Here is a 13421-nt window from a genome sequence, read left to right as displayed (position 1 = left end):
CCCCAGGCCAGGGATCGCTGAGATTGTCCCTGGCCACCCTCACCCCCCGACACCACAGACACTGTCTAATTTGGAGAGTTCACACTGGAACTGTCTAAATTTGTAAAGTTTTTCCAGGCAACCTATTTAGTCTGTAGAAAAACGAAGTGTGGGGGTTCCTAGGAGTCTCCAGGTATGACCAGGTCACTTTTCTCTGGAAGCACATACAATTTGCTGGAGTGCGTTTGGAAACAGTGATGATCCAACCAAAAGCAAAGTAACACACGTTTTCTTCTGACTCGGTAGCTTAGAGGAGTTATGTGGGGGCCTGGAGCCCAGAGGTAGGGGGGTTCCAGCCCTGGCTCCAGCATCTAGTGGGACCTGGCAAAGTCCCCTCTGTCTTTGGCTCAGCCTCCCTGCCCCATCTAAGGTTCCTGAGGGTCCTTGATTCAGCGGTTCAATTCATTCTGATCCAAGCACTCCCTACAAGGCCTTTTGTGTAGGTTTAGTCAATCATGCATTCATTCAACAAACTTGTGTGTGGGGCTGGAGGAGTGGGCAGACAGCTGTGGACCAGACCAAGAGGGCCCTTGTGTGGGGAGACACACAGCCTGGTGCAGACTGATGAGCTGTCCACCCAAGCCTGCAGGAGGGCCCCCTCCCAAGGACCTGGAGAGACACAAGGCCTGAGTCCTAAGGAAACCTCTGGCCAGGCGGCTTACCCTGGGTGGCCAGCAGAGTCGCTCCCGGGGCCTCCAGTGCCCACGCAGGGAGGCTGGCTGCTGAGGCTGCCTGGCTGTGCAGAGGCCCACACCATCGGAGGGGCGTCCGGGCCCAGCAGAGCATCCAGGACAAGGCAGGAGGAACACCCCCACTGCTATCCCCCCAGGTCCTTAGTTCCCAAGACCCCCACATCGGGGAGCAGAGACAAGCCACACATGCAGGGCCCCGTCCCACGTTTGAACCTCAGAATCGTGGTGGCTGTTTATGTCGCAAGGCTTCAGAGGGACGCTACACGGTGACCGCAAACCACACCCAGGGGATGTGGTGGGTACCGGGGACACGTCTGTCACCTCCACAAAGCCGGGTTCCCGAGCAGCAGCTGGGCGTGCTCGGGAGCCAGCCCCTGGGCGACGGGGGCTCCGCATGCGGGGGGAGCTGTGCAGCTGCCCAGCATTCCAGGCCCAGTGCCGCTACGGGGTCACCCTGCAGCCCGGAGGCCGGCCCCGTCTGAGCCCGTGGGTCTGAACACACAGGATCTGGGATCCACATGTTTTGCCTCAGATGTGGGCGCTCTGGTTAGACAGCTTCTGTTCCAGTAGCTCCGAATCTGCACGTCCACTCTGCAGCAGCCCCTGCGTCACGGGCACATCGAGCCGCACTCACTTGGTAGACGAGACAGTCAAGGCCCTTAGAAGAGGGTCCTGGCCGCAAACAGCAGCGGGACTCGGGGCAGATTAGATGGCACCCTAAGGGTTCTGTGCGTTGGCAAGCGCAACGTATGCCGACCTGGAACCGTCACGGTGTGGTAGGTCAGGGACTGCCGGGTTCATTGCCCAGCACATTCCTGAAACACACCAGCCTGATTTCTCCAGCTGTGAAAGTAAAAGGAACGGTGGACTGGGGAGGCTAAAAGGGAGGTCTCCAGGGGAATGACCCGGGGCTCTGTGCAAGCTAGAGCAGACCCCCCACCACTGGGGGCAGCGGAAAACCCAATGACCTTCCACGTGGCTGAGTAAAAGTTCTGCACGTGGATTTTAAAATCGATGCGGGATCAGCCTTTGTGAAGCAACTCCCACAGAAAGGTCCTGAGGGCCTTGGGGGCCCCCGAGCATGCCACGGTCTTAGGTTTCTAGGCCTAGATTGAGAGACTAATTGAAGGTTTCCCCGCCCTTGGAGCTTAAGTTAGAAGCAGACTAGCTGACCCCCACAAGAGAAGGGATGCTCTGCCCAACTGGAGGTGAGGCTGGGGCAGAGAAGTGAGTCACCAGCTTCCTAATTTGGTCACATCCCAGAAGGCAAGAGCGGTCCGAGAGGGGAGAGCGAGGTCGGCGCGGTCCACGGCTTCCTGGAAGGGGATGGGGTTGAGCCGCATTCTGGCGAGGCCAGGGCAGACCCCAGGGACACCGTCTGGATCTGAGTCTCAGGAACCGGAGCCCCCACGGCCTGCAGCCGCCACAGGAGCCTTTGAACTGCAGGGCCCAGGACCCCCAAGTCAGCCCAGACGGACAGGCCGCCGCTGAGGGCGAGGACCTCCCAGACAAGGAGTCAGCCTCCTCTGGGCGCAGCCTGGCAACTGTGGGCCTGGGAGGGAAGTGCCAGACCTCAAAGTGAGTCACTGCCCGTCTGATTCAGCCACTGAACCAGGCGAGGGGAGGCTGGGGCGGTTGGTAGCCATGGGTGTCTCTCCCTAGCAGGGTGCGTGGGGAGGCCAGGGTCTGCGAGCTTCTTCCTGCCAGTTAGGGTCTCATTCCATGCAGGGCTGCGGGGGTCACTACCCAAAATTTACAGACGGGAAAGCTGAGGCTCAGAGGCTCACGCTCACAAGACCCATGGCAGGCAGCGAGGGACGGAGAACCCAGGGCACCACGCAGAAAAGCCGCCGCACGGGGACTCGTATGCAGCAAGAGGGGCTGCTGGGCCCAGCGCTGGTCTGTCCTCTGAATGCCCAGGCTGGCCGGCCAAAAAGGATCTCTCTGGGGGAGCCAAACCACCTCCATGGCCAGGAACAGTGTCAAAGGGGCACGGTGACCGGACAAGGGCTGACGAAATGAATGAACTAATGAATAAGGCCGGGTGTCCACGGCAGGGCAGGCCTCTAACTCTGGGGCCCCAGCGCCCAGCACCCACCCATGAGCCCCCCGCAGGTCAGGGAAGGGATTCTGGACCACTGTGTTCCCTTCCAGGTACAGTGGGGGCGGTGATCCTGGGCTGTTTTAGAGTGGGGAGGGTAATTCCCAGAGATGTCCAGGGACTTGCTCAAGGCCACACAGCAAAGCGGCAGAATGGCTCCGGGGGCCTCTGGGTATGTGGGGAAAGGGGCCAGGGCCAGGCCGGGCGGTGCCGCCTACGTGTGAGGTGTGAAGACTCGGCTTGTTGACCCCACCTGCAGCACCTCCTCTGCTCCTGCCCTGGCCGAGGCCTCCCCCGCCATGCTGTCCTCCCTGCTCTCCTCCGCAGTCAGGCCCAAGGACCTTCTCTGACGTACACCAGACTCCTGGCTCCTGGGCTCCCCACTCCGCAGGGTGTGGAGGGATGTCCGCTCCCATCCCCGGTGCCACCTGCCTCACCTGCCTCCGGCCTTCTGCACACTGCCCCTGAAACACCCAGCCTCTCTCTTCCCCTTGGAATCAGAACGCAGGGACCCGGGCTGCCCATCACCCGGTGTCCTCCAGCGCCCACATCTTGCAAAGCTCGCGTGCGGCACCACAAGCAGGATCTCCGTGTGGATCCAGCCAACGTGTGGGTTACCCCACCGGTGCGAGGGGTGCTGTGTGCGCGCCGCTCCCTCCCCGCACCCCACCGAAGTCCGGCTGCCCTTCCACATGTCGTCATTTCAAGGAGGGCGGGCATGTGGCACGTGGAACCACAGAGCCCATGACCCTTGTGCCGGCTCTTCTGCTCAGAGCGACTCTCTGGAGATGGACCGGGGCTGCTGCCGTATTGCTGGATGGGTCCTCTCCGTGGCCAAGCCACATCCCGTGGCAGCTCGGGGACAGCCCGCTGAAGGACGTCTCGGTTGCTTCCAGCCTGGGGCCGTGTGAATAAGGCTGCCGCAAGCCTTCCCGTGCGGTGCTGCGTTTTTCTGGGGCAAGTGCCCAAGAGCGCAGTAGCTGGGTCATATGGTAGTTTCATGTTGGGTTTGGGTTTTTATCAGTGTTTCTTAAAGGTTTATTTATTAGAGAGAGCGCAAGTGCGTGAGCACACGTGAGTGGGTGATGCCGCGGCCCTGGGGTTGTCACTACTTTTCCCTGCAGCCGCCCGGACGGGCGTGGGGTGTGGTCCCTGCGGTCTCCTCGGCCCTTCGCAGCCCTCATCCATCTGAACGTCTGTGCCCGTATTTGCCACCTGCATGGGGTGTGACGCCTGCTCACGCCCTAGCTGAGTGTCCAGAGCTCTTCCCTTCGTGGGACATATGGTTTGAAAACCTCTTCTCATCTGTGGCTTGACTTTTCAGAGGCTGTTGCAGGACAAATGGTTTTAATTTTCAGGAATTCCAAGTAATCCAATTTCCCTTTTACGGACTGTGCGTTGGGCGTCTAGTCTCAGAGCAGTTTCCTAGCCGGCTCGAGATCGAGGATCTCCTGTTTGTGCTAAGTTTTATACTTCTGTGTTTACGTGTAAGCTGTGAGCTGTTCTGAGCTCGTTTTTGTAGGTGTGAGACCTTGGTCAGAGTTTCCCTTTTTTTGGACCTGTGGAAGCCAGAGGCTGAATTTCCCAACATTTCCCTCCTTCAACCAGAAGTTTGCTTTTATGTATTTATTCAAATGTTTATCGGGGCCAACTGAGTGCCCAGCCCTGTGAGGCCCCGGGCACCTGCGCTCATGGGGTTCACCCTGCAGGCCTGCCCGATCACGCCCTGACCGCTTCTGGAAGCCGCCTCAGGACTGTGGTGTCCACGTCAGCCCCCAGGGCAGCCGAGAGGCACGGGGCCACCAGGGACAGAGGCAGGCATGGCCCCGGCGGCTGGGGGTCCGGGGGTGCATGGCTCAGTCTACGTGGCCACAATCCGCAGGCCCCTCCAGCGCGGACCCCTTCCCGGCAGTTATTCCATACTGCGCCCCTGGCACCGCCCTGGGGGCCGCGATGGGGCAGGAACAATCACCCGGCTTGTTGTCTCAGGCACACAAAAGTACGCTTTCACAAGCCCTACAAGACCGGGTCTGTGCCCGCCTGGCGCCAGAGGGAACAGGCCCAGGGCCCAGCTGGGGAAGATGCTACTCTGGCCCATGGCCCCACAGTGGGCAGCAGGGACCAGAGCCCACCCTCTGAGGCCCGGGACTTCCTGGGAGAGGGCCTGAGTTCGAAGCAGCACGGCTGGTGGTGGACCCCAGCCTCCAAGACGGGCACAGAGCTCGGCTCCAATCCCAGCTAGGCCTCTGTATGAGCGGCCTCCAGCCGCTGTAACAAAATGCCAGACCTGGGGCTCAACGCATCTGCCTTCCTTCTGTGGCTCCATGTGGCCCCACACCCACGCCGGGACCCAGTCTCTGAGGACGGTGGGAGGATGCTGGGCGGCACTGCCGGCCAGGCCCAGCCTTGCAGACCAGGGTAGGGGAGGGCTGGTGGGCAGAGGGGCCACCGTCTTCAGCCTCCAGCTTCTCATCTGTAAAACGGGACCTCAGAGTGCAACGTGGCCTCTCTGCCTGTGGTGGTCTGGACACCGACCGTGCCATGGCGTCAGAGGTGCCCAGGGCTCACTTCTCATGTGGCATCTGGCCACCAACAGCCCTGGCGGTGGCCAGGGTGACCCATCGGTGAGAGCCCTGACCTCGGGGCCACCCACAGGTCCTGTGACATCCTGCTTCCCTGCAGGTGTGACCGTTTCTAGTGAACAGCTGTGGTTCAAAGTGACTTCCAGGATGAGGTCCTAAGAGGCACTGCCCCCTCGGGCCACTTGCTGGGGGAAGCCAGACGCCATGTCACCACACGGTGGGGAAGCCGAGGCGGCACCAGGAGCTGTCCCGTGTCAGAACCGAGGCCTCCTGCCCACGGCGGGACTGCCCTGGAAGGCGGCCCCAGGGGACGCAGACCCAGCCCCCTGGCCTCTACCCTGCAAAGGGACCCAGGCCAGAACCGCCCCGCTAAGCTGATCCCCACGCCTGCCCCACACGCAGACATGGCCACACGGTAGGCGCGTGATGGTTGGGGTTGCCAAATTTGAGGAATTTGTTATGTGGCGAGAGGTAACAGAGAGGCTCCAGGCCCCAATCCCAGTTCTGACTCCCTAAAGTGGGTCCCTCGACACCCACCTCCGCTCTGCCCAGAGTCTTCCCCCTAGTCTTTCTCCCTGTGCTTCCCAAGCCCAGCCCAACAGGCCAGGTTCCCACCGGTGTCGGGCACCTGGGCCCCCTTTCCTCCGGGGCGCTCAGGCCTCAAACCAGGACCTTCACGTGCTAAGGCCTCAAACCAGGACCTTCACCTGCTAAGCCACAGGATGCTGAAGTGAAGAATGTTGGCATATCTCTAATGGATTCAGAAGGATAACTGTTATTTACACGTACGTCCCCTACGGGCTCAAGTGTAACTTTAACAGAAGCAATTGAGGAGGATGCTGAGGCCTCTCTGACAAAGACAGAGCATGTCCAGGGCTGCAGATGAAGGCCGCACACAAGCAGCTGATTCCCACACTTGCTTTGTTCTCACCAGCTCAGGGGAATCCATGCTCACACAGATCGGATCCGAGGGCCCAGGAGGAGGCTGCCCCCAGGTCTGCAAAAACCCGTGGTCCAAGAGCGCAGCAGCACGTCATGCGGAGCTGCGCTGTCCAGAGGGGCAGCCGCCAGCAACATGTAGCCATCGTTGGGCGCAGGAAAACTGCCCGCGGACAAGTGCTACATGAGTGTGTGCGCCAACGCCAAAGACGCAGTTTCCAGAAAACAGGGTCTCTTATCTGCTGTTTTCTATACCGGTAATATGCTCAAAGGGCAAATGACAGTGTTTTCGATATACTGAGTCAAACAAAATATATTATTGATACTATTATTTTTAAGTAGGCTCCAAGCCCAGCGTGGAGCCCGGGGGGCGGGGGACTGGAACCCACGACCCTGAGACGAAGACCTGAGCTGAAATCTAGAGCTGGATGCTTAAGCGACTGAGCCCCCAGGTGCCCCTAAATAAACTATATCATTAAAATAAACTTCTCTACAGAGACAGAAAGCAGATGCGGGGCTAGGGGAGCAGGTGGGTGTCAGTGTGCCACGGGGACACTGAGGGGGGGATGGAACGTTCTGGAGACGGACAGTGATGGTGGTTACAATTGCGCTTAATACCACTGGACCGTACATTCAAAAATGGTTAAAATGCTAGACTCTATGTTATGTCTATTTTAGCACAAAAACCTGAATCTCACCTGCTTCTTTCACTCCTATTTTTGAAGTGGTACTAGAATGCTTAAAATGACGTACTTGGCTCACGTTACATTTCCATCATGCAGTGCTTTGAACTGTGAGGGTTTTTTACTGTTCAAATACATATTTTAATAAGAAATTTGAGCAAAGACTACTGGGTATTTACCCCAAAGATACAAATGTAGGGACCCGAAGGGGTACGTGCACCCCAATGTTTATAACAGCAATGTCCACAATAGCCAAACTGTGGAAAGAGCCAAGTTGTCCATCGACAGATGAATGGATAAAGAAGAAGTGGTATATATACACAATGGAATATTATGCAGCCATCAAAAGGAATGAGATCTTGCCATTTGCAACGACGTGGATGGAACTGGAGGGTGTTATGCTGAGTGAAATAAGTCAATCGGAGAAAGACATGTATCATATGACCTCACTGATATGAGGAATTCGTAATCTCAGGAAACAAACTGAGGGTTGCTGGAGTGGTCGGGGGTTGGAGGGATGGGGTGGCTGGGTGATGGACATTGGGGAGGGTATGTGCTACGGTGAGCGCTGTGAATTGTGTAAGACTGTTGAATCACAGATCTGTACTTCTGAAACAAGTAACGCAACATATTTTAAGAAAAAAGAAAAAGAAGAAGATAGCAGGAGAGGAAGAATGAAGGGGAGTAAGTCAGAGGGGGAGACGAACCAGGAGAGATGATGGACTCTGAGAAACAAACTGAGGTTTCTAGAGGGGAGGGGGTGGGGGGATGGGTTAGCCTGGTGATGGGTATGAAAGAGGGCACATTCTGCATGGAGCACTGGGTGTTATGAACAAACAATGAATCATGGAACACTACACCAAAACAAATTATGTAATATATGGTGATTAACATAACAATAAAAAATTTAAAAAAAAGAAATTTGAGCAAAGTATGTGTTGAATTCCTAACACGTGGCAGAGAAACAGTTTGAAGACTGCTGCCAGTCCCAGGCCCCCACCCCTCCCAGCGATGCCACGCGGCTTCCTGCATCCCGTTCTGGGCATCCAGGACCACACGACCTAGGCAGCTGGTAGCCAGGTGGCCTCGTGGCCCCGGGTCCATGGGAGGAGCCCAGAAACCTCCGGTGGCCAGCACTTATGGTCCTTCAGAAAGCTCCTGGGGGTGGTGGGACTCGAGAGCAGGCCAACCAGCCCAGCACGGGGGTCCAAGGGAGCCTCCCAGGAAAGACCACGTGCTCTAGCGTGGCGAACCACCACCCGGTGAGCCCTCCTGGGTACGCTCCTCAGAACCTCACCTCCAGCCCGACCTCGGGCAGACAGGGGTCTCACTACAACGCACCCCCAGAGGGATCTCGGCTCAGGGCTGAGAGCTGCACCCCTCACCCACATCCTCTGTGCATGGAGACCCTTCCCCACCCACCACCTCTTACCAGCCCAAGGGACAACTTCAGGGAAGGTTCAGGCAAGGTTCTCCCCATCCCGGACCCACCAACTGCTGCCCAGCTCAGCAGCAATGACCTTCCTTGGGTCATTCCTTGGTCTGGAATTCCCACATGGCCAGAGCAGGGCAGACTGACCTGCACGGGGGCTGGCGTCCCTGTTCCTCGCTTGGTGGTGGCTTTCCCAAGGAGCGTGGCCCCTGTCCAGCCATGAGAAAAGGAGCTTGGCTGGCGGTCCCCCCACCCCTGCTCCCATGGGCCCTTCCCAGCCCCACAGCAAGGCTGGAGCCCGGACCCACCGCCGGCAGTCCCGAACAACAGGGCTGCATGTGCGCCCCCGTTTTGCTGTGGGGCTGAAGCCTGCCTGTTGGCCTGGGAGAGGCCAGGGGAGGCCTGCAGCAGGGGGTTAGGCTCTGCCCAGAATCGCGGCTTCCAAAGTCTGGACATGAGGACTGAGTCCTCTGGGCTCCCTGTCATCACCCCTGTCCCATTGGCTTAGAAACTCAGGCCCATCCAAAGCACCTGAGGTGGGCAAGGGGCCCGTTTCCTTCCCCACAGCACCCAGCGCTGCTGCATCCCCACGACACCATAATGAGTTCTTGATAACGGGACAGAGGACGGAAACGCCCAAGCTGATGGAAGGGAGAGTCCCCCGTCTGCGGTTGGGTGGGCAAATAAACACGACCTGGTCCATACAGTGGACATCACTCAGCTGTTAAAAGGAATGGAGCCCTGCCCCCTGCCCCCACGGGGACGAGCCCCGAAGACACCAGCCAGACACGGAAGGACACGCAAAGGGACCCCACTCCCACGAGGTCCCGGAGTCGTCACACTCACGGTCACAGAGGGCAGACGGCGGGGCCGGGGCTGGGGGGCACGGGTCGGGCTCCGTGCATCACGAGGACAGGGTCCCCGAGTGCGGGATGGAACATTCTGGAACCAGACGGGGGGACGGCTGCCCAGCAGCATGGACGTGCTCGGTGCCCCTCAACTGCACCCTGAGAAATGGTTAAAGTGGTCAATTTTACGTTACGTGTATTTCACCACAGTAAAAACAAGAGAAAAACCCTCCTCTGTGAAGGATTTCAGACTAAAAGCGCAAGTCGGGAGGAGATACTTCATTGCACATTTAATACTACATGCAGCATTCAGAACGTCGCGATAAATAGGGCAGGCTTACACATCACAGAAAATCCACGGGCAAAGGCAGGGCTGGCCGGGGGCCACCTGGGACCGGCAGCCGCCCGGACGTGCACAGGAAGAGCAAAATTGGGGTAACTGCACCATCTCATTTGTGACACCAGGAGCCACCACGAGGCTCTGCATGGCCCACAGGCCTCTTCGCTCGCGGGGTGCTTGGACGGAAAATACATCTACAGGGGCACTCAATGGATCATGGACTTGAGAGTGTGGGGCCTGGAGCTGTTTGCTACTTTTCCTGCTTCAGGAGGGTGGGGTCTTGGTCCACACTTATCTCCCAGGGCAAGGGCACATGTCCAGTGGGCATCGCTGGACAACTCAGAAGACGACCCTGGTTCTCACAACTTTATCCAGAATGTGTCTAGAAAACCCCTCCCCTCCCTCCGAAAGTCTCCAAGAAGCTGCTTTGCAAACAAGTTGAAGAGCAGACATCATCCAGGCCCCACCCCACTCCGGGAGAACAATGCTCCCCAGATGGTGGTGCATCCCCAGCTCCAGGGAAGGCAAGGGCAGGCCACTCGACCCCGTCCCTCCTCTAAGGGTACCTGGGAGCTTGGGTCCAGGGGCAGGGGAAGGTCACCAGAAGCTCTCATGCCTGGCATCTCTGGCAGGACCCTCAGGAGCTGGGGCCTTCTCTTCCTTACACTGACTTCCCCTGGAAGCTGCGGTCCCTCTGGGACACCCCCCCTGGAGGTCAGCAAGCCACAGTGGGGACTGCAGCCCTCATCACATGACATTCAAGGCCCCAGGGCACGGTGGCACCTGCATGGCCTGACCCAGCCGACCCAGCCCACCTGGGCCAGCCTGGACTCATGGCTGGCCCCTCGGCCACTGGGGGCAGGCTGGCTCGTGTGCCCCCAGAAGCTCAGGTCCGAGAAGATGAGCCCACCAGCTGCAGAGGGGGAGGGATGTGGGGAGGGGCCGCCAGCATCTCCTCGGCCTGGGGGTCTTGGGGGACCTTTGTTTTTGCAATGCACAGGGTGACTGTTTTATTCCAAACGTGAGTCCAGGGGGAGGGGCAGCCCCGTGTGGCCGGGGCGCCCACCCCCAACGGCCGCAGATACAGACGAGCACGCCACCACACGGAAGCGGGGCCGCGGGGCTGTAGGGCTCAGACAGTGAGGGAGATGAAGCTGTTGTAACGCTGGATGTTCCTCTTGAGGATCTCGGAGCAGGGGCCCAGCACACGCTCAAAGCGGGGCCGGTCCAGCTTGACGCACTTGAGGGGCCCCCGGGCCACTACGGTGGCTGCCCGGGGCCGGTTCAGCAGCAGCGCGATCTCCCCTGGGGGGCGAGAGGGTGGTCAGGGGCCCGGCCCCCAGGGCTGCCCACACCGCTCAGTTCCACTGGATTCCAACAAATACGCGTTTAGTGTAAGCATGTCCCATGGAGTGTTGGGGTACCAACACATGGCTCCCCATCAATCTGCCACAACCCCACGTGGTCTGCAGCCCGGGCCCCTGCCGGAACTTGCGTGGCTAGGGGCTCAAGGTTATGACCTCCCGGGGGACGGCCATGTCCGGGACACATCCGTCGATGGTGCCCAGGCCTGCACCCCGCACGACCCCTGCAGCTCTCCACCTCAGGGCCCTTCCAGGGACCCCCCAATGAGACACGCACCCTGTGAGGGCGGGGACTCCAGACTCACCGAAGTAGTCAGAGGGCCCCAGGCGCCCCACCTCCACGTACTCCTCGTTGGGGGACCGGCGCTGGAGGACGGAGGCCGTGCCCTGCAGACGCCAAGGGGACACGTGAGGGTCAGCGGCTGGATAGGGCATAGGCAGGGGAGGGGGGCATGGCCTGAGGTCACCCAGCAGGGGAGTCACAGGTGAGGGGGTCACACCCAGCAGGGGGTTCACAGAAATCAGAGGTGAGGAGTCAACAGTGAGGAGGTCACAAGGAGAGGCCACAGGTGAGAGATCACCCAGCAAGGGGGCACGCCCAAATCCCCTTCCTGCCAGCTTCCATTCATGCGCCCCCCCCTTCTAAGCTGAATTCAGGGTTCTCCTCAGGGACAGAAGGGTGTGGAGTCAGAACCTCGCTGGGGTCTGGCCAAGGGCGTGAGGCTGCCATAGGCCATACAGTGGGGAGAATCTTGGAGCTGACCTTGGGCTAGCTCTCAAGGACACGGCGCTCCAGCGGGATGGGTGTGGCCTCAGGTCATTCACCCAGTGAGCAGTGTGGCTCCCTCCCGACCCCCAAACGGGGGTGTCTCCAGACGCTGCCGGCTCAATGATTAACGCAGGCCTTAGAGACGAGCACAGGGCACACTGAGCACATTTCAGCCGAAGTCTCCCGCTCCAGGGGGACCTGCAGCCTCACACCCGGGCAGGAACGGGCTGAAGCTCTGGCACTGAGTGGGTTCTGACCCTCGGGTCCCCTTGCCTGCCAAGCCACTTGGGCTGGTCCCTCGTTTGGGGGAACCAGACACCAGCTGCGTCCATACCTTCCTATTCTACACCTGTCGGCGGGCTGGTGCCGCTATGCAGACTAAAAGGGAGGCTTTATAAACTGCCGGGAGCACCCAGGTGGTGCTCAACACTGACCCTGCAAAGCGGGTGTCGATGAACGGCGTCCCTCCCGCAACCAAGCCCCATGTGGCTGGGCTCAACGGCCTCCCAAATAACGGAGCCACTGGGAGGGGCCACCAGCTTCTTCGTGGCTGCCAAGCGGACTGAGGCCCGGGAGGACGCGGGCCCCTGCACCCCCCACTGCCCTCAGCCGTTAGGGCGCGCCCGCAGCTCTGCAGCCCAGCACCCCGATGCCCTTGCAGCACGAACAAACGTGCTCTTGTTCCAAGGTGGGCTCAGTTCACCGGCTCACCATCTCTGGCTGGGCCACGTGCGGGTTACTGAGTAACTCCCACCTCACCTGTCATAAGACCCTGCTGGTGCTGCAGTGCCTGGAATCTCTGGGCACCAACTGGCAGCCCCTCCGGCTGGATTCCCCCCGCTCGCCCCTGATCCGGCCGTGGGGCCACTCGGCTCATGGGCCTCTGGGGTGTTTATGAAGCTGGCTGATGGATGGCGCCAGACGTCTAAACAGCCAAGCGACGCCACCACCACCCAAGAGTTGCGGCTGGTGGGGGGCCTGGAGAACACGTGTTCCCTCCCCGAGCCCCTGGGAGGAATGGAGTCCTGGCCCCCACGGCCCGCACTGGGTCTTCCCCGCAGCGAGACGTGGGGCAGGTCACCCAAACGCCACATGCGGTTGCTGCCGCCATGAGAGCCTGGGTCCCCTGTGCCCAGGGCCGCCATGACAGGCATTATTTTTCTTGACACCCCGTTGTGCCGACCTAATTCTCTTTCACATCTATGTCTTTTACCTTGTGATGCACGTAATCTACATGCCTTTCATTCCCATTTTAGACAATTTTCCACTTTACAATGGGATCATTTTCTCCTTCCAAAACCCCAGGCATGGAACTGGAGGCCTTTGGTTTGCAGAATTACTCGGCGACACTCCAGGCCTACAGTGTCCCTTCAGATGCTTTGAACCCCCAACATCGGCAAACCCAAGCGGAGTGGGCTGAGGGTTACTGGGATTCCGCTGCGCAGATGTGGGTCAGCGACCTGGGCTCATTCCCACCTCCTGCTCTGGCGACCTCAGTCCCTCCTGGTGGCTCAGTGGCTGCCGTGGTTCTGGGAGTCACCAAATGTCTCCCCACGCCATCAGCAGGAAGAGAACCCACTTCTTCCTCCTGCAGCTCTATTAGCAGGAAAACCTTCTAGAAGCTTCTGGCAA

At 59.4% G+C, this 13421-nt stretch overlaps 1 protein-coding gene across 1 annotated transcript in view; it reads right to left on the bottom strand.

Moving 5' to 3' along the window:
* Nucleotides 1-9591: 9591 nt before the first annotated feature.
* PRKAR1B (protein kinase cAMP-dependent type I regulatory subunit beta) overlaps nt 9592-13421 on the bottom strand; it is a 73720-nt gene continuing 69890 nt past the window's right edge. Inside the window, exons 9-10 of the mRNA XM_028091871.1 lie at nt 11326-11407; nt 9592-10961 (exon numbers count right to left, since the gene is read on the bottom strand). Of these exons, the coding sequence (XP_027947672.1) occupies nt 10789-10961; nt 11326-11407 (255 nt within the window). The 3' untranslated portion in view covers nt 9592-10788. The remainder of the gene's footprint in view (nt 10962-11325; nt 11408-13421) is intronic.

This window comes from Eumetopias jubatus, unplaced genomic scaffold, assembly GCF_037043125.1.
Source record: "Eumetopias jubatus isolate StellerSeaLion01/CBP00866 unplaced genomic scaffold, mEumJub1_p1.0 scaffold_12, whole genome shotgun sequence".
Lineage (NCBI taxonomy): Eukaryota > Metazoa > Chordata > Mammalia > Carnivora > Otariidae > Eumetopias > Eumetopias jubatus.
This window is presented reverse-complemented; position numbering and strand designations above follow the sequence as displayed.